This window comes from Vicugna pacos, chromosome 4 (genome assembly GCF_048564905.1).
Source record: "Vicugna pacos chromosome 4, VicPac4, whole genome shotgun sequence".
NCBI classification, from domain to species: domain Eukaryota; kingdom Metazoa; phylum Chordata; class Mammalia; order Artiodactyla; family Camelidae; genus Vicugna; species Vicugna pacos.
In genome coordinates this window covers 77,549,556-77,569,587 of record NC_132990.1, presented here as the reverse complement: position 1 = coordinate 77,569,587, position 20,032 = coordinate 77,549,556, and the positions used below count along the sequence as shown (strand labels likewise).

Sequence of the window (20,032 nt, the reverse complement as noted above, 5' to 3'; positions counted from 1 at the left end):
CCTTACAGGTCCACTTTGCTGACCATGGCTTCCCTTAAAGTCACCATTTAGGAGTCAACACCACGCTTCACCTTTGACAACCCACTCAGGGCCCAGAGGTCTCAAATTTGCCCTGGGCAGGTTGCCTTCTGCAGCTTCTGGTGTTTTCAGGTTAGAGCCCGCCAGACCTGACCACAGGGCTCCCTGGGTCACTAGAGGGGAAAGTCTGAGCCCCAGCTACTGTGCTCTTTGAACTCAACCCAAGAGTGGAGGAGCGAGCCCTGAGCCTGGGAGTGTCAGTGCTTTTGCCTCTGCACTGGGGTGGGGACAGGTGGTGGTGGGGTGCGTGAACAGCCACATCCCCCTCCGCAGAGTGATTTGTTGGGACAAAGTGACTGCAGAACACAGTGACCACCAGGAAAAAGGGGATCAGGTGGTGGGGCCCACGGATGCGTTCTAGCACGTGTTCCCTAACTCTGTATTTAAACAGGCTGGGAACTCGATTCTGCAAGGCAAATGTTAGCTTAGCAGAGTGGCCACGTCAGATGGGCTGAAATTCTCCCCGCACCCACCTGGGGCTCTGACAGCGTGGCTGCTCCCTTGCCAGCGTCACAGAGAACAAACAGAAGAATCACACTTCTTCCTTCTTCCCAAGCTTCAGGGTCCCACCAGTGACCAGGGTGCCCTCCCCCCCCCCACCCCCCCAGGGCCAATGCACAGCAGCAGCTGGGAGCTGCTGGAAGCTGCTGGGAGCTGAGTGGCTGGGCGTTGTGCAATTGGACAGGCACACTTGAAGGAACTAGGGCAAGCCAGAGGGCTGCTGTTCTTCCCTGTTCTTGCCAGGCAGGTGGCAGGTGAGTGGGCCGGGTCAGGTGGATGCTTCTTCACCTGCTTAAGCCTCCCACTTCTCAGTGGGAGAACAAGGGTACAAACGGCAACACCTCGTCTTCCCTAAGATCCTCCACAGTAGGGCTCAGATGGTGTCCGGGTGGGCGCCAGGACGGGGGAGGGACAAGAGGCTGAGGCCCAACAGCCTAGCGTGTCACTCCGTACCTCGTGGGTCGCCTTCATTCAACACAAATATCCACTCAACAACGGTTATGGAACAGCGCAGAGAGCCCCTGGCTTCCGTCCACGGGGCATCACTGGGCACAGAGGGAACCGCTGCTCACTGGGAGAAGAGTCAGGGGCCTTGAGGAGGCTTAGGGCAGACAAAAGAGGGGCCTGGGACTGCGCGGCCAGCGCCCGGGAGACGGGGGTGGGGGTAGGGGGAAGGAAAGGACAGGACGGATTGAGTGCCCGCGGAAGGCGACGGCCGAGCCGGGGCGGCGCGGCTGGGGGCTGCGGGCGGACAGGAAGACCCCCGAATCGGGAGCCTGGGTGGGCAGTGGCGCTCCGACGGGGGCCTGTGGACTGGGGGCCGGTGGCGTCTGTCCCTTCCTGACTTCTGTGCGGAGAGACGGCCCTGCTCCTCGAGAGCTAGACGTGGACGGAAACAAACTTCCCGGGCCGAACTGGAACCCGGAGCCCCGAGTGGCCGTAACAAGGTCACTCCCGGGCAGCCGCGAGGCGCGCACGCGCAGTCCGGCGGGCGGCCGGCGCGTGCGCAGCAGCCTTCCGCCCATCTCCCAAGCTTCGGGAGTCCAACGGCAGAATGGGAGGAACGCGCCTGCGCCAGGGCGCCGCTCGGGTTCTCGGCTCAGCCGTAGCCGTTCTCGGTGGGTGCACCTGCTGGCATCGGTCGTTCGAGACTGATTCTTCCCTAGGGTCTGATTGAAGAATCCCGACTCTTCTCACACCCTAAGAGGAGAAAAGACTGGGAGAAAGAGCAGGCGTAACCCAGGTAACGTCCTAGGGCGGTCCTCACTCGCCCGACCGGGCAGGTGGGCGAGGGGCGGGGCCAAGGGTGGGCGGTCAACGGCCGTACGCAGGCGGGGCGGGGCCAGGGGCGGGACGAAGGGATGGAGCGGTGAAGGACAGGATACCGGCGGGGGCGGGGCCAAGGAGCGTGGCGTGGCGTCGCAAGCGCAGCTGCGAGGGGCGTGGCGGGCGGGCGTGGCGCGTGCTGACGTTGCAGCCGGACACGTCGGCGGCGCGGCGGCCGCGGCGGCCACGGCGACCGGAGCCGGATGTGCCAAGATGGCTGCTGCGGCTGCCTTGTCTGTTCTCGTCGCAACCACCGGGCAGTCTTCCGCCGGCGGCTCCTGAGGTGCTGGCGCCTGGGTTCGCGGAGGGACCAGGCGGGAACCGGCGCGAGCCTCGGCCGCGGTGCGGCGCGCAGGTGAGGGCCGGGGTCGGGGCGGAGGGAGGCGGCCGGGCCGGGCCGGGCCCAGCCCCGAGCGGCCGGCGCGTCCCCGAGGTGCCCCAGGGGTGTCGGGCCGGGGCGCTGGGGGTCGGGCGGGGGCCTGCGGGTCCCGTGAGCCGGGCGAACACCTTTATTGGCCGCCCCGTCGGGCTGACGTGGTCCCACCTGTACGGCCTGTCGGGCTCAGCTGTGTTGATACTTGTGTCAGCCGTGGTCGCCTCGGTGTAGGGTTGTGTTGGAATGGCTGAAGGAAGAGCCGGACCTGCAACTTTCTGAAGAGCAGAACCCTTTAGGGAATTTCTGTAGCAGTTTAGCGTCTCCTTTGCTTCGAGGGTTCTAAAGTTGTTTTGTGCTCATTGGTTGAAAGACTCGTACTGAGCCATGCTGGCGATGAGGTGGGTTTACGTGTGAACCAAGGAGCAGCGGTGTTGCTGTCTGTCGGTAATCTCCTGGCAAGGTGACCAGGATGTTGCAACGGAGGTCGAGTACTTGTATTTTATATCAAGGGGTAGAGTAATGTGTAAACCAGCTTGCCCTTTTTGTGATGAAAGTATTTCAGTAGAGCTTCTGGACATGACGCAGCCATTTAAAACCCGCTTTTGCTTCTTTACTTAAAAAGTTTTAAATGGCTTGGAGGTTGAATGTGAGTTGCTTGTTAAGGTTTTGTTTTAAATATATATGACACAGATGTTAACTAGAGAGGTATTTCCCATCCCCAATACGGCAAGAAACAGTCACAGATAGTTGTTCTTAGAGTGATACTTTGCAAGTTTCAGCACAACCAGCCTCCCTGCAGTTTTTTTTTTCCCCTGTGCCTTTTCATAGGGTTCTGGGTGCTGTTATCATACAAAGATACAGCAAGAGGCAAAAAATCACTTTATTGCTCCTTGTGACTTATTCACTGTTAATAGCTGTTACTACAGTAAGTCTCAAAATTGTACTCAAAGTTTTCTTTAGAGTAGTGTGTAAAATTTAACATGGTTCCTTCTTGCTTCTGTAAACATCTTTCCTGAGTGTCAAGGTGTCCTTTTGGATCTTTGTCCTTTTTAGCAGTGTTTAGACACCCTCTTCTTCTTTTTTTTAAACATCTAAATGTGTTTGATTCTTTACTTAGAAAAGTTGGAGTTTATGGTGTTTTTGTGTCAAGTGTCCCATAGTCTGATAGGTATGTCACTCTAACAGTCACCGTGAGGGGGAATTGTGGGCAGAAGAGAGATTTCTTAGCACTCTCATTGGTTTACATGCTTACACTTGAGGGGGCAGGTCTGGGAGGAGAGGAGTGTGCTTTAAGTATCAGTTCAGTAGCCAGGAATTTATATTGAAACAGTTTGCTTATTTCACACAGATCCAAGGCAGTTTAATTGAAGAGCTAGGTTTATGAATAATGCATCTTTAGGAAGATCAGCTGGTTCCTTTGAAACAGTCTGCCTTTTTAAAAGTTAGATGACTTGAGGCTACAGAATGACTTACTGAACAGAATAAAATTCTCTATAGTCATGAGATAAATGATATGCAGTTGCATTGTTTTTCTGTTGGGGAATAGAAAAAAGAATCAAAAGAGTAATGTTCATGTCACAAGGTTGTTCCTGATGAAATTGGTATATGGCTAAATGCTCTTGTCAGAGGGAGGGAAGGGGACACTACTTTGTAGGGAAGTGATAGTGTTTGCTTAAAAAATGATTCTTAGCCTAGGAGTTGAAAATAATTTTAAGAAAGTTGCTATAAGGAAAACACTTAAATATAAGTGCTTTGTGAAATTTATAGATTCTGATGAGATTTCCCTATTAAATAGCAAAAGGGAGGAGGGCATCCCAGAATCCACTGTGAATAGAATTTCATAAGATTAAACCCAGAAAGGACTTTAGAAATCATCATTTCAATTCTCTCACTTTATAGATGAAGAAATTGGGCCACAGAAGGAGAAGTGGTGTGTCCAGGCCATTCAGCTGGACGCCCAGACTTGCTCTCACAGTGACATCTGATGAATAAATCCTCTAGGCCTGTGCTCCGTTTTTTTTTTTTTTCAACAGCCGAGAATGGTTGAGGGTCTTCTGCTGAAACCTTACAAAGAAGAAGTCTTGTCCTGTAAGATGTCCTGGGTGCCTCTGTTTCACAGAGAAGAGGAAGAGGCTCTTGCTGATTCTACCCTCAGTCCACATAAAGCTGAGCTGCAAAGGTTCTTTGTTTTAAAATGACAGCTCAGAACCAAAGGAAGTCTCTGATGCTGTTCCTGATGTATTTAATCCCATTAAATCTGAGTGAGTTTCAAAGTGCTTGTCAGTCAGAAAGGGTTCCCTGTTGGCCTAGGGCAAGAGTGTGTGTGGGCAGTAACAGTAACTCATTCGTAGGTTTATAGGACTGGTTTTCACATAGGAATAGGCACTTCGATTTATAAATAGCTTTACTTAATGTATGCTCTTATGTTTTCTCTCTTATCTGGATATCAGAAAGATTTCTGAGGACAAAATCATTGTATATCTGCAAAAGTGTGTGGATGAAACTCTGGAGTCCTTCCATCAGTTCTCCTTCGGTGTTTACATTTTTCTGTGATGGGCTCGACTCCTGTTCGTGAGGGTGGTGCTGGGCAGAAGGACTGACACATAGAGGGGGGCTTGGTAGAGTCAATGCTTGGATTTTTGTCTTAAAAGTGCAGGTTAACCATTCAAGGTTATACTTAGTGTGTTTTACTAACAAACAACAACAACAAACGCTGTAAGAGGATTTCTGCCCCTTTGTTTTCCTTAAAGTCTTTGTGGGCACTCTGCCTATTATTGACCATTTTTGAATCAAGTCAGTTGGTCAGTTTTAAAGCTGCTTTAGGATTACTTGGGATTTTCATTCCAAGCATAGTTGTTGCATCTCCAACAGTCAGAGGCAACTTGTTTTGCTAGTGATGTTCAACCAGTCACAAATGAGATATTTTACTTGGTGGGATAAAAGACATTTTATCTGGATATATTTCATATATTTTGTAGCTTATTATTCTGTACTTTATAATACTCTTTAGTTAGTGGGAGGACCAAATTTTAAACTTTTGTTTTCCTTTCGAGATTTAGAATTAACCTGTATGACAAGTATGATATGCAGTCTTAACAGAGGAGTTGGCTCTTACTGGATGTGCTGATAATTTTTAGGAAAATGTGGAGGAACTCTATACCTGGTGACTGGCAGTTAGGTTCTGCTTTGTCCCTGCCAGCTTGGTGAGGGCATCGTGGAGGCAGTGGGCATTCCACGTGGATACCTAGCTGGGTTATGGAACTGAATTTCAGAGAAGGGCAGCGACTTGTCTGAAGTCCCTCAGCTAGCTTGGGGCACAGCCAGCTTCTGTGTCCTGTCCCTGCAGTGTTCTCGCTCCAGGCCTCCCCCACCCCCGAACTCCCCAGAGCAGGAATGGCTCCTCAAGGACCACAGTCCTCCCGGGAATGGGAAGGAGAGATATATCCCTTGGGACTTAAATCATTTTCAGTCTTTTTTTTTTTCCCCTCCTAGTTTTCCTGATTGCAGCCATGACTTTGAATATATGGATCTTTTGCTAATTTTTGTTCTTTGTCTTTTTCAGTTCAAATTAAGGAAACCTATATCCTGCTTCTTTCTGTGAGCAGCGCCTGACTGTGCAGGAGATCAGTCATGCAGCCTCCGCCCCAGGCGGTCCCGTCAGGCGTGGTCGGGCCACCTCCAGCTAGGAACCCTCAGGGCATGTTCTGGTCCAGCAGCCGGTATAGGAGACAGGCAAATAATAACGCCCCGGTGGCCCCGGTCACTTGCCCACTGCAGCCGGTGACAGATCCTTTTGCTTTCAGTAGACAGGCGCTCCAGAATACGTCTTTGGACAGTTCGTCTAAAAGCAGCCCATCAGTTTTGCAAGGCCCGGCCCAACCGTCATTTCTTCAGCGTGCTGGTCTGCCTGTGCCCCACACAAATGCCGGGGATAGTTCCCGGGGGCCCTGCGAACCTCTGCCTGGACCTCTGTCGCAGCCCCGGGCAGATTCCAGCCCGTTTCCTGGCCTCTTGACGCCCTCAATGCCACCTGGGCCAGACAGGAGCAGGAGTACCGAGGTCACTCCCAGCTCCAACCCCGAAGTTCAGCCTCTGCTGTGTCCGCCTCAGTACATTCCAGGAGCGGGTCCTGACAGCTCTCACGGGGGCCGTCCTCAGGGGAGTGCGCCTCAGCCCGACAGACCGCTGAGTCTGCCAAGCCCGCACGACGGTGCCGTGGTACCGGCAGCATCCCCTTTCTCCCTTCAGCTTCATCAGCAGATGCCAGGGCAGTGGGGGCCCGTGCAGGGAGGCCCACAACCCTCAGGTCAGCATTACTGGTCTGGTGCAGAAGGACCTGGTCAGAACACGATGCCCCATGCCTCCGGTGTTGCCCACTTTCCCACTCCGTCCAACCCGCATCAAGGTCCTGGCCACGAGCAACAGAGTCCCCTGGTGTCTTTACCAGGACCCTTGGTCAGTGATGGAAGAAATGAGGCAGTCTGTCTGCAAAGTGGAAACCACTCGGCAAACAACTTGGACCCTGAGAACACATCCGCGCAGAACTCCAGAGCTGGGACTGCTCGCGCAAGCCACGAGTTCAGGTCGAGTCCAGGAGTGAACAAGGAGCAGTTGCCAGACCTTGCTCTTGTCAATCCATTCACTCAGGGAAATAGCCCAGAAAGCCATTTGCACTACCCCCCGGGGGCTGGGGGCAGCTGGACCGTGCCGGAAGTGGGCTCGGGAGCGCTGTCCATGTTTTTCCAAGGAGGAGAGACAGAGAATGAGGAGAACCTCTCATCTGAAAAAACAGGCTCTGCTGCTCAGTCCGACTCAGATGGTTTGTCCCCCAGCCTGGGACTCGGTCATCCTCCTGCCCATGTGGGAGCCAGAGGAACCTATCAGACCTTTCTCAGAGGTTCCAACAGCGAGACCACGCAGCAGGGAGAAGACATGCAGTCTTATTTTACCCAGTCTGCAGGCTTCCAGCAGGATAAACCAGCCACTCAGAATGCTGCTCTTGACGTGTGGGGTGATGCAGCCAGCGCAGGGACTCATAACGCTGGCGGCTCCCAGTACGAGAATGTGGAAAACTTAGAGTTCATGCAGAATCAGGAAGTTCTTCCAAGTGAGCCCCAAAGTTTGGACCCTTCCTGCCCAGGCGATCCGCTCAGATATGGACCCCTTCCCGGGCCAGCTGTCCCCAGACTCAGTGCTATGGGCCACACTGGAGGCGGGGGCCCAAATATCGAGGCCCCAGACGCAATGCCACACCCCGTGCGATCTGATAGCACATCCTCCAGTTACAGCGGCAAGAGCCCCCGGGGCCTTAGCAGTGCAGCCACGTCCGACGACGCGGGGGGCACCTTCATTCAGCAGGAGGTTGGAAAACCTGAAGATGAGGCTCCGGGGAGGTTTTTTAAGCAAATTGATTCCTTTCCCATTGGAAGCAAGACAGACAAACCCACCACGAGCCAGAACTACTGCAGCGGCCTGTCCCAGCCCTCAACCCCCAGCCCCCCAAAACCTACGGGCATATTTCAGACAAGTGCAAATAGTTCTTTTGAACCCGTGAAAGCCCACCTCGTTGGAGTGAAACCGGTTGAGGCAGATCGCGCCAACGTGGTGGGTGAGGTGAGGGGGACCAGCACTCACCAGAAGCAGCGCAGACCAGGCGCTGCCCTGCCTGACACCTCCCCGGGCAACCTGGAGCAGCCACCGGACAACATGGAGACCCTCTCCCTCCCCCAGCTCTGTGCCCTGCCTCTCACTACACCTGTGGAAGCCAGTCATGGGCTCCTGCATGCCAGGGCGCCGCCCTTGGAAAGTGTGCTTCCAGCACCTGAGAAAAGGCCCTCGACCAGGGCTCAAGGAGCTGGGAAGTGTGAGAGCCCAGCCACGACTCTGTGGGCGCAGAACGAGCTGCCAGATTTTGGAGGCAACGTCCTCCTAGCCCCAGCTGCTCCCGCACTTCACGTGCCTGTGAAACCTCGGCCACCTGAAGTCATCCAGCCTCCAGACGAGGGGTTGTCTGGTCGGCATTCCCGGCAGCCCGTCCCTGTCCCTGTCCCCACCGTGCAGAGCGGGGATGCCATTGGTGCTTCTGAGAATCTCGAGAACCCTCCCCAGATGGGCGAAGAGGAGGCCCTCCAGTCCCAGGCAAGTCCTGGTTATGCCAGTCTTCTGTCCTCGCCGCCCACCGAGTCTTTGCAGAATCAGCCAGTCTTGATCACCCAGCCTGATCAAAGCTATAATTTGGCTCAGCCCATGAATTTTCCTGTGTCCTTACCAAATCCTAATGAGAAGAATCATTCCTGGAGAGATTCATTGGTGGGAGACAAGGCCACAATAGGCAGCCGAGCTGTCGGGAGTGATTCTGGAGAAAATGCTGCTTTGTCTGGGGTTCTGGCTGGCTCTCTCTTCTGCTCGCCTCTGCCTCACAATCTTGCCCAGAGTAATTCCCCACAAGTTTCTGGTACCTCTGAAATGGTTTCTAATCTACCAGCTAATTTGCTGATTCAACCATCGTGTCATCCAACTCCAAAGAACTTGCTTCCAGAAAGTCAAAAGACTGAAAATGCAGAGAACGTGCTTCCCGAGTTAGTTAATAGTCCTGGGGGAAGCACCGGCGTGATGTTAGTACCACCTGCAAACAGTGCCTCAGTACCCAGTAGTAATAAGGCAGATCTCCCCAGTAACCGGGATGGAACTTCAGGAGCACTAGACTGCTCTCTAACTAGGACTTCGGAAAATCCTGTGAGAATGTATAGCCCGTCCCATTCTGATGGCCCAGCTCCTGGTCAGCAAACCATCGCCAGTCATCCCAGACCACCTGAGCCTGGGCCGCATACCCCAGACCATTTCTACCAACAGGTGATGAAAGATGCTCAGGACCAGCACAGCCTAGAGAGAGCCCAGCAGGAGCCAGTGCCACCTCTTCCCCTTCCACCAGCACCCAAAGCAGCTCTTTCAGAGCCTCCAGACCCAGGAAGTCCCTTAGCGCAAGGACAGCCCCAGAACTCAGCCCATCCTCCTGCAAGTCCGGCTCCAGCTGACGCGGGCCAGCAGCTGCTGCCTCGGCCACCTCGGTCCTCCAGCGCATCCGTCGTGTCCACCAGCTCGAGCCAGGCAGCCACGCGGTCAGACCAGCAGTGGCCGCAGCAGCCGCCTCCAGACCTGGCGTCCTACTACTATTACAGGCACCTGTATGACGGCTTCCAGCCCCCGTACCCGCCGGATCCTGGCCCCGCTCCCCACTACTACCAGGTAGGGTCGAGCCCTTGGGCCGTCAAGTCCTCTGACCAGTGGTTTTTCCTGCCATGCCGTGCCCCTGGGCAGGGCCCTGCTGGTCAGGTCCGAGATGCCCCGTAGCCCCGTTTCTGGCGCCCACTGCTTTATGAGAGGAGAGCTCCTCCTGAGCGCGGCCCCTCTCTGGGGAGTCCAGGTGGCGCGCTAGCATGTTGGGCTGGGTTGGATACCTGCTTAATTTCTGTTGAACACAGCATACCCCAACCTATGTGACAGAAGGGACCTCTGTTTGCTGTCAGACCTGTTGGCTCTCCACAGACCCAGAGTTCTGGGTCACACACTTTGGGAAGCGGATGGCCTCGTGAAGCTTCTTTGTTGTTTTGACACCAAAAACCCACCTGAGAACAACAGGACACGTCTAGACTTATCAGCCTCTCCTTTAGAATTAGATCATTTAGGGAAGAAAGTTAGGTTTGGAATGTAATCCAAATGAAACAGCTAAGCCGAGAGGTGGAATTCCATAAACTTCCCCCAGGTACCTGGTGATACCGGCAGCAGAGCAAGGCGCCCCCCTGTGCTACACACAAGATTCTTGCCTCTTCACAGTGATGCAGACTCACAACTGTTTAACCTTGCATTAATGTGAGAAGCACGGTCCAGGTGGACACGGTTGGTTACTGCCTGCTTCTCACCACCTCTGGCCCTGGCCAGCATCGCCCACACCCAGCTGAGGCAGGAGGACTGTGGGCCAGAAGTGTGGCACCCACTGTGTCAGCAGAGGCTGACAGAGCAGGGCTGTCGCCAGTGGCACTGGGGGCTGCCCCGGCGATGGGGGCCCGTGCCCACCTCGTGGGCTTTGGGACCTTTGTATATGTGTGAGCAGTTACACGCCTAACCCCTGAGGCCTGCGAATCCTAGATCCAGAAGGAACCCCGGGACTTTTATTTCGCAGAAGGAAGTTATGCGCTGCCAAGAGCTCGGGGAGGGAGCCGTGTACCTTCACTGGGTCTTCTGTGTAGCGGCTACTTCTGCGTCCCAGAGGTTCCACCCAGCACCCTGCATCACTTTGTGGGAGCCCACTTCTTTCTGCCTTTCTCTGTTTCATTGCAGTTTCCATCAGGGTCAAGAATCAGTCCATCTTACGTGATTTCTCATTCTCTGCCAGATGATGGCGAGGGTCAGGCTCTGAGACAGAAGGACTAACTCTGGCTTGTGCCCCCGTCACCTCATCTCTGCTTCTGGGCCCAGCGTGTCCACTCCTTAGAGCCATGGGGGTTCATTGATCTGAAATGGGCTGAAAGCTTCATGCAAATAGCATGATCCTCCTTTTGAGGCTGCTTGTAGCTTCAGGACCCATTTTAGTGGAACCCTTGTTCCACTGAGGCACCTGAGACAGTGTCTGAAATAGGGCCCAAGCTTGGGGGTCATAGCACCTACGCACACCACACCTCAGGAAACAGAAGCCTCGCAGCCCTGGGAGAGTCACTGCCGCCCTCTCCCCGGGGCCTGCTGGCCTGCGGCCCCGTGCTGAGCGCGGTGGGCTGCGGGAGGGAGAAGCTGCACCTGCCTGTGGCTGCGGCTTTCAGTCTAGCTTTTTCTTTCGTGTCAGTGAAGGGAGCCCTACCTCTGGGCTCCTCCTGGAGAGCATCACTGTGGGTGCTCGTGCCAGTTGCTTAACAAGTTGGCTCTTGGTATCTAATGAGACATCCGTCTTTCAACAGGACGTCTATGGCCTGTACGATCCCAGATACAGGCCGTACGACAGCGCGGCGGCCGCCTACGCAGACAGCTACCGCTACCCCGAGCCCGAGCGTCCCAGCTCCCGCGCGAGTCACTGCTCCGACCGGCCGGCTGCCAGGTGATCGGTGTTCGTGCCGCCAGCTGTGCTAGTAACTTAGTGATTTCAGAAAGACCGTGTTTGTGAGGAATGATACGAGCCTGTTTAACGTGTTTGCATCTTGTCAGCGTGGACAGGTGGTAGGATGCGTTTTTAAACTGAACTACCGCCTGTTCTTTGCACCTTGAACTACCAAGCACATTGCCACACAGTCACAGTCGTGGCTGTGTCGTCAGCTGCACTGGTTGGGCCAGGCCCTGTGCAGGGCCGCTGTGAAGCCACCAGCGCCCCCATGCAGGGTTCCTTCCGGGCCAGGCATTGTCCCATCGCTGAGGCACACACACAGCTCTTCGGGCTTGCTAAGCGAAACTTCACGGTCCTTGGACCAAGGCAGCTTTCCCACTTGTGGCTACAGAGGTGCCCTGCTTCCCAGGCCAGGCAGGCTGGGCGGAATTCAGAGCTGGCCCGCTGGCCCGCTGGCCCTGACAGCCCGGCTTCTTTCCCCAGAGCCTGTGCCCATGGCAGCTCGCCCTCACACCTCGGGAGTGACCTGTCCCATGGGGGGGGTTTGCTACAAGGTCATGTGGTCCTTAACCTTCATAGAGAAAGTCCGGTCACAGGTGAAGGCTTCATGCACACACTGCCTTTCAAAGCAGTGGGCTCCTTATGCTGGTTCTTTGAGGCCTCAGTAGCCTGTCCGGAGACAGGGCTCTACCTCTGTGAGCTTTCGCCTGTGCAGCTGGCCTCTCCCCACGCGGCTCTACAGGGACGAGCTGACCTGCATGTAGCCCAGTGCTCTGGGTGCTTCATGTGCGAGAGTACCTGGCGTCCCCAGAAGCAAGGTTGGAGTCCCAGTGGGCAGGTGTTTTCTGGTACCCCTGGGAGGCGCAGGAGAGAGGAGGGAGGAGCCAGGCACATCTGGCCCTTCCTGTTTTCCCTGCCTCTGCCTGCCACCTGCTGCGTAATGTGGCACTTCATTCAAGAGGCCACGGAGGCACCGTGCTGCTGGGGGGCACCTGCGTGGAGGCTCGGTCGGATTACCTTGCAGTGGTTCTGTCACCTGATCCGCAGCGTCTCCGCGTCTCCCCCACTTCCTTGGGACGGCTCTGGGGAGCAGCCTCCCCTTTCCTGGCCTGCGTGCTTGTGTATGCACAAGAGTGTGTGCCTGGTGGTGTTCTCGCACAGCGGGGAGCATCAGCTTGTCTGTCTGCTGCGTGGTGTGAGCTCTTGAGAAGGGGACACGCCTTATGTTTCTGTGTGTATGTCTTTCCTGATAGACACGCAGGGTTGGCCAGGGCAGCCAGGAGGTGGCGCGCTCCGGGGTTTGCCCATCAGGTGGTTTTTCCGGAGCCCCCGCTGGTGTGTGCAGGCAGGGCAGTCCAGTGTGCTCCCCACAAGGCCCCCAGCCCAGCGGGTGTTCGTTCCTAAAGGGGCACGTTTTCAAAATCAGATCCTGTCTGAGTCTTACTCTTAGAAGACAGAAACGGTGGGAGAGTATAGTTCAGCAGTAGAGCACCTGCTTAGCATGCACAGGGTCCTGGGTTCAATCCCAGTACTTCCATTAAAAAAAAAAAAAACCCAGAAAACCTCACATAAACAACAACAAAAAAAACAAAAATGCTATCAAGTCCTTCCAAGAATCTTACTGCCCCAGGAATTCTGACACCTGACCTTCCCGCTGAGGTCTGCCTTTCCTGTGGTGAGAGGTAGTGTCCAGCTGGGTCTGTGAAGCTGACCTTGATCACTTCCGTGGGGAGTCCCGAGCCAGGCAGCTCTGAGGATGCCAGGGGCCCCTTAGCTTACCGCTCGGCGCGCAGTCTGTGTAGTGGGTGTCAAAGTCGGCCTCAGGTTGGTTTGATAGCTTAGTGCTTTTTGCTTCAGCAGGCATGATAACAAAATCGTGAGGAGCTGTTCCAGCGCCGGCTTTTATAGGACACAGCACTGAGAACGCAGAAGAGGGTCCGTTCTTTTATGCGGAACAACACTTAAATAGTTACTCCCACAGATACATCTCAGTTCGCTATGTGTAGGGAATCCCGCAGTCTTATCACCGTTACTGGTTTGGATCTTCTGATTAGAATTTTCTCACAACCAAGGTGCTTTGATCAATGCTTGGTACTCTGGTATAATTCGTATTGACTGATAGCTTGTGGCACTTTAAGAAATAGGTAATTTGTTTCTTAACAGCACTGTGTGTTTTTCAGGCAAGGGTATCCTGAAGGTTACTATCATTCCAAAAGTGGATGGAGCAGTCAGAGTGACTACTATGCAAATTACTACTCCAGCCAGTACAGTTATGGAGGTAAGTGCAGGGCTTTTAGTCGGCCGACCCCTAGCAAACCTGTGTTTAGACCACTAGTGCAGCCAGGTGCAAAGCAGCAGCCTATGGGATTTCTTAGGAGACTTCCCTTTTTATTAGTCTTATAATTTTATTCAAGAGCCAAAGTAATTGAAAATGATCTGTATCTGGCCATAATTGTATTTTGTTGCTATTCATTAAAAAGTTGTATCTTAACTATAGAATTAATGCATCTTCATCACGTTAGTAGTTTTCTTTGATTTTTTATTTCTTTGATAATTTTCAGTAGTCCTAGAGTGGCCTGGCCCATATGTGGCTGTTTAAATTGATGAAAGTAAGTAAAATGAGAGACCGCCTGTTCTTTGCACCAGCCATATCTGACATGCGCAGGGCCACACGTGGCTGGGGTCCCCATGTTGGATGGTGTGGACATAAGACATTCCCCTCGCTGCCCCAGGCGCCACCAGCGTCGGGCAGTGTATGAGAGTGGGTGTGTGTCCCCTGAGCAGCCCTGCTGGTCCCCCTCCCTGGCAGTGACCAGATGCAGGTTCCAGAGTCTGCAGCCCCTCGCTGTCCTGACACGTTCACCCTCCACATCCCACAGGCCTCTTCCTCCCCTTTTACGTTTACACTGCTTTACACATAAGTTCTGCGCACAGCTGCCCAAAATGGAGTATCTGGTTTGTTTGTAATGCTAATGTGCTTTTTTTAAAGCAGTCTTCCCGTTTTGAGAGTATTTAGACTCTCTGAACCACATTAGAGAGAAAAGATATGAGTAAACTGGGTAGTCACAGGATCAACTATTAAAAAGCAGTAACTACAAGTAACAACTTAATAAAAATGTTTTGTTGGGGAGAGTATAGCTCAAACGATAGAGTGCATGCTTAGCATGCACGAGGTCCTGGGTTCAATCCCCAGTACCACCTCCAAATATAAATAAATAAACTCAGTTACCTCTCCCTCATAAAAAGAAACCAAGAAAAATAAATGAAGAAGTCTTTCAGCATTTTTTTTTCTTTTTAATTATGTATATTGAGAAAAAAACAGCCAGTGGCCATTGGGTATCAGTACAGTCAAGCTCACAGCTAATATCCCCAGGGTTGTGTTGGTTTTCGGGCGGAAAGTTTGGTTCCTCTAGGAGGCGGAAAGCATTCTTTGGTCCTGGGGTGCCATGGTTTCTCCAGTGATGGCTGAGGGGTGTCTTGCACATTGTGTTGACCCGTTGATCTCTGGCCTACAGATCCTGGTCGCTGGGATCGGTACCACTATGGTTCTCAGTTCAGGGATCCCCGCTCCTACGACCGGGGGTATTGGTACAACACTGAATACGACACATACAGGAAGGAAAGCTGTGCTTATGGTGACAGGTTAGTGACACACACCTTGACGATGAGGGCTGGTGGTAAATCAGAGCCGCGCTTTTGCGTCTCTGCCCTGGTGTCTTTGTGATTCACTCAGGAGCTCCAGTTGTGTTGGGTTTCTGGTGGACGGCTGACGTCACAGTCACCGTCTAGAAGAGGAGGATGAACCAGGTGCTTCTGGCGAGTCTTTCTCTGGGCTGCTGGAGGAGGCCTGGCCTCAGAACCAGTGCCGGGGGCCGGTTCGCTCCTCTCCTCGGTGCCATGAGCGGCACGCTGGGCCGACTTGCAGCAGTGCCTTGAGGCTCATTGTGGGGCCTGAACTTGGGCTCGGGAGACGGCAGCTCCTCACTCAAGGGGGGCTCCGACCCGTGTTCTTAGGCCCGGGACTCGGGGTGATGGGGGCATGGTGGGGCCATGGTGGGGCCCCTGTGTAGCGGGTGCACAGCGGCCCTGGAGCACCCTCCCAACTTCCCTTCCCCCGCCACTGCCCCACTGCCCCTCCAGGCCCGAGAAGTACGACGACCAGTGGAAGTACGACCCTCGCTTCGCCGGGAGCTTCGACGACGACCCCGAGCCCCACAGGGAGCCCTACGGCGGGGAGGCAGACCGGCGCAGCGTCCACAGCGAGCGCTCGGCTCGCAGCCTGCGCAGCCGCAGCGGCAGCTTCAGCTCACAGTCGCAGCAGGTGGGCGGGCGCGCTGCCCCGGGCTCGACCCGGCGGGTCTGCCCGCCTGCCCAGGCCTCACAACGTCCCTGTTTGCTTTCTGCTCTCGAAGAGTCAGATTTACCGAAGTCACAACATGACGGCCGGTTCCTACGAGGCACCCCCTCCACCAGGCTCCCTCCACGGCGACTACGCCTACAGCACCTACGGCGGCAGTCTCCACGGTGCCCTGGGCTTCCCGGAGTACAGCTACCCCGCCGATGCCGGCTGGCCCTCCGTGGAGCATGGTGTGTGTGGTTGAGGACCAGCTGGGCCTGTGATGAGACACAGGGACTGGGCTATACCTGGGACGGGTGCTGGTGATGGCCCGGCCTGGTGGCTTTCCTGCAGAGAAGGGCACCTGTCCTGCTGAGTGACAGCTTGCCACGCTGGGCTGGCAGCGTCCCTTGGGCTGCAGTTTGGCTCACAGGCTTGAGAGCTGCCCAGCCTGTCTGTTGTGTCCGTGTCAGTGTGACCGAGGACAGGCTCACGGCTGAGCTCTCGGGCAGGGCCTTGTGGTCACCCTGTGCTGACTACAGGGGTCAGCAGCTTGTGGAGGAAAGCTCTAACTCCACTCGGAAAAACCCCTGTTCGTACACTTACCACACGGGCCACATCCTCAGCTCACCTCTGAAGTGTCTGGTCAAATGCTGTTTCTTGGAAAACTGCACAAGCATGTGTGGAGTTCTGTACTATAGCAGCACGAAGCAGAGGTGGGATGGCTGCTTCGCTAGTGTCCTGTCTGTTAAGCACCTTGCTGTCTGTGGCCTGTGGTGCTTTCCTCTTGGTCACTTTCATTTTGGTTTCTCTTCTGTTTTCTTTTTTTCAAATGGAGGTACTGGGAATTGAACTAAGTACCTCCTGCATGCGCAGCGCGTCCTCTACCAACTGAGCTATCCTCCCACACCCTCTTGGTCACTTCCGTTGCTCCTCCGACGTTTGCTCTGAGGTTGGGGGTGCAGTGGGGGCTGTGGGAGGGTGCCCCAGCCCAGGGGGCGGTGCACTGCGCTGCTTTGTGTAACACATGCATCCTGGCAGTTCTTAAAGGAGCGCTGTGATTTAAAGAATAGTTCTTGTGTTTAATGATTTGAATGTTTTTCTGACATATGTTTAAGTTCTATTTTTTAATAGGATATTTAACAGTTACTGATCTCTAGTAGAAAGTCGGGTTGTCGTGATAAACCTGTGATCCCAGCTGCACAGGCATCTTGAGAATTTAAGCTGTTGATCTAGTTCAGAAGCATTAAAATGTAACAAGCCTATTGTTTCTTTTTCACTTTATTTAACGTAGCTCCATCAAGACCAACGTCTCCTGAGAAGTTCTCAGTGCCTCATATCTGTGCCAGGTTTGGTCCTGGGGGTCAGCTCATTAAAGTGATTCCGAATTTGCCTTCGGAAGGACAGCCTGCATTGGTTGAAATTCACAGCATGGAGGTAATTCCACGGGTAGAAATTCCACGTCACAGCCCAGGCTGCCCCCTGCCCTCCACTCTGCTTGGCAATCTTAGCATCTTCAATTTGTGAGTCTCTGTCTGAAAAAACAACCTTGGGAAATGTTTATTCTTGTAAATCTTCAATTTGTAGATCTTTTTGGTTGTTTGGTCGTCTCTTTTTCCTCCCAGAAGTTGGCATTTTAAGAATCTGCTTTGGGTACCATGTTAGACTTGGTTTTACCCTGTGTTCATTTTCTGTGCTTACTTGAATTTCTGATTTTGGAGGGAGAACCCTGTCCATGGTCACTTTCCTGGTGATTTTGGAGAGTGGGTGGAGGTGCGTTATGATCTCTGGGGGCCGTGTGGGTTGCCCTGTTCCGTGCCCTGGCAGGCCTGTCCTGTGACTTCTTTCCAGGCCCTGCCTCAGAGTTTGGACAGGGAGAGGGAGGGTTGGTCTCACTGCTTAAAATACAGTTAGAAAATCATTGTTGTGGAGCAGACATGCCTGTGGTCCGTGATGGAGGCCTTTGCCCCCCACGTCGAGGGACAGGCCATCCTCAGGACTGCGTCTGTCACTCCATCTGCAGGCAGAGCCAGCAGAGGCAGGCCGGGTCAGGCAGTGATGTGCCTGCACCCCGTGAGCTGCTCTCTCTCTGTCCCCCGCAGATCTTGCTGCAGCACAGGCCGGAGCAGGAGGAGATGCGGTTGTTCCCAGGGCCTCTTGGCAAGTACGTGCCCCGCGGAAGCAGTCCGCCACGCATGTCCCGGCAGTGCCGAGCGTGGCCTCACAGATGCAGTGTTGCTGTTCACTGAGTGTGTGTTCTTTTTTCAGAGATGACACCCATAAAGTGGATGTTATTAATTTTGCGCAGAACAAAGCTACAAAATGTTTGCAGAATGAAAATCTAATTGACAAAGAGTCTGCAAGTCTTCTTTGGAGCTTTATTGTTCTGTTATGCAGACAGAATGGGGTATGTTTCTCTTTGCTTTTAGGGTGGTTCTTTTGTCAGGATCCTCAGTCCCCCCAAGGAGCTGGGCAGGTCTCTGGCCCAGGCTGTGCACGGGGAGCAGTGCTGCCATCCAGGACTCCCCTGGGAAGAAGGGCTTGGCAGTCATTGGGGGAAGTGGGGGCCAAGCAGGGCCTGTGGTCTGGGGTGGAGGGAGGTTTGGGCTCACTGTCCTTGGCCTGTCTGGTGGCCCATCTTGGTCCTAGGCAGGTTGGGAGCAGCGCCTTGTGCCCTAGGGGACCAGGACCAGTCCTGTCTGGTCGCTCTTGCAGGAAGTTCTCTTCGTAGTAAAGCCTTTGTTCTCCTGCCTGTCCCTGCTGACCCTCACAGACCGTGGTGGGCACGGACATCGCGGAACTGTTGTTACGAGACCACAGAACCGTGTGGCTTCCTGGGAAGTCACCCAATGAGGCCAACCTGATTGATTTCACTAATGAGGCCGTGGAGCAAGTGGAGGAGGAGGAGTCAGGGGAGGCCCAGCTCTCGTTTCTCACTGACAGTCAGGCCGCCACCTCCCTTGAGAAAGAAACGGAGAGGTTCAGGGAGCTGCTGCTGTACGGCCGGAAGAAGGTGAGCCAGCTGAGCTCAGTGCGGGGCGGGGCCCGTCCTGCTCCCGGGGGTGCCAGCATCCGGGCCGAGCGCAGTACTGGGGACCTGGTCCCACAAGGCACATCTGGCACCTGGTGTGTCATCTCTGAAGGCGTGGGTGGCAGTTTCTCCTAAGCGTTGCCAGTGTTGAAGACTCACAGGTTGGCTTTTAGGCATTTGACGATAAACACATTGACTGAGCTCAGGCTGTGTGGAGCCCATCTCAGGGATCAGCACGTGCGCGAGGTAGGAAGTTAACGTACGCGCACGCAGCCGGGGTGCCCTCAGCATCGCTGAAGTGAGGGTGCTGGGTGGGAGCCCTGCTGGGAGTGAGCTGGTCGCGCAGAGCAGAGGCCGAGGCCTGTAGGCAGGAGGTCGGTGGAGAGTGCCTCAGAGACTCGGCATTGGCCCATGAGAGTGTGCTCTGGTTGTGCAGAACACCAGGGCCCAGACAGGCGCATGGCGGGGGACACCGCACTGGGGCATGTTCCCAGCACACGCCTGCCTCTGGCAGCATGGGTTTGGGGGAGGCCAGAGTTCTTGGCACTTTTATGTCATGATAAAATCAGGAAGTTCATACCTGATACTTGAATGACCTTAACATGGACGTTTTACAAGTGATCAAAGTCGCGTGTTCTGTTAGGTTTGATTACATTTATCTCTGTTGCAACATTTTTGCCTCCTGGTCAGAAATTCTTTAAATTATGCCCCAGGTTATTTTGGATCCAGGGAGGCTGCTGTAGTGAAGGCCCTGCTTGTGCAGAGAAGTCACCCAAGGAGGCCTCATGGGTCCCCTGGACCCAGGGGTCCATGTGCCTGTGGCATTTCTCGCAGCGGGAGGGGCAGCTTGGGAGTGGCAGTTCAGCCACTCCATGTCCCTGTTTCTGATCGGTGTGCTTGTTCCCTGTGCTGATGTTGAAAACAGGGACCTCCTCCAGGAGGGACTTTGTGACGAGGGAAGACGGCCCCACTTGCCTTCTCTTCCACTTTGGGACCAGGAGCGGGTGTGTAGGGGGACCTTTTTTACGTGCAGCTGAGTCCTCTCCTCCTCCCTGAGTGTGCGAGTGACACGTGTTCCGTTGCTCCTGTTTGCTCACATCACTGCGTTGTTCCAAGAATCAGAGAACCACTGAAATGCTTTGCAGGATGCTTTAGAGTCTGCGATGAAGAACGGCCTGTGGGGTCACGCCCTGTTACTGGCGAGTAAGATGGACAGCCGGACGCACGCCAGAGTCATGACCAGGTACAGAGCTCGCCGTGTGGACTGTCCCTGGGTGTGTCTGCTGGTCAGTGTGA

General features: G+C 54.4%; 1 protein-coding gene across 7 annotated transcripts in view; it reads left to right on the top strand.

Annotated features, from left to right (window-relative positions):
* Nucleotides 1-1,622: 1,622 nt before the first annotated feature.
* SEC16A (SEC16 homolog A, endoplasmic reticulum export factor) overlaps nt 1,623-20,032 on the top strand; it is a 30,825-nt gene continuing 12,415 nt past the window's right edge. For 2 of the 7 annotated variants that reach the window (XM_072960451.1, XM_072960445.1), the window contains exons 1-12: nt 2,034-2,260; nt 5,844-9,526; nt 11,230-11,366; nt 13,550-13,647; nt 14,885-15,011; nt 15,510-15,690; nt 15,782-15,956; nt 17,000-17,142; nt 17,808-17,869; nt 17,974-18,112; nt 18,479-18,718; nt 19,882-19,979. In XM_072960451.1, coding sequence (XP_072816552.1) covers nt 5,912-9,526; nt 11,230-11,366; nt 13,550-13,647; nt 14,885-15,011; nt 15,510-15,690; nt 15,782-15,956; nt 17,000-17,142; nt 17,808-17,869; nt 17,974-18,112; nt 18,479-18,718; nt 19,882-19,979 — 5,015 coding nt within the window. In that variant the 5' untranslated portion in view covers nt 2,034-2,260; nt 5,844-5,911. Of the gene's footprint in view, nt 1,823-2,032; nt 2,261-4,314; nt 4,543-5,843; nt 9,527-11,229; nt 11,367-13,549; nt 13,648-14,884; nt 15,012-15,509; nt 15,691-15,781; nt 15,957-16,999; nt 17,143-17,807; nt 17,870-17,973; nt 18,113-18,478; nt 18,719-19,881; nt 19,980-20,032 lie in introns of those variants that run through there. The other 5 variants (XM_072960446.1, XM_072960447.1, XM_072960449.1 and 2 more) reach the window with 5 other exon arrangements.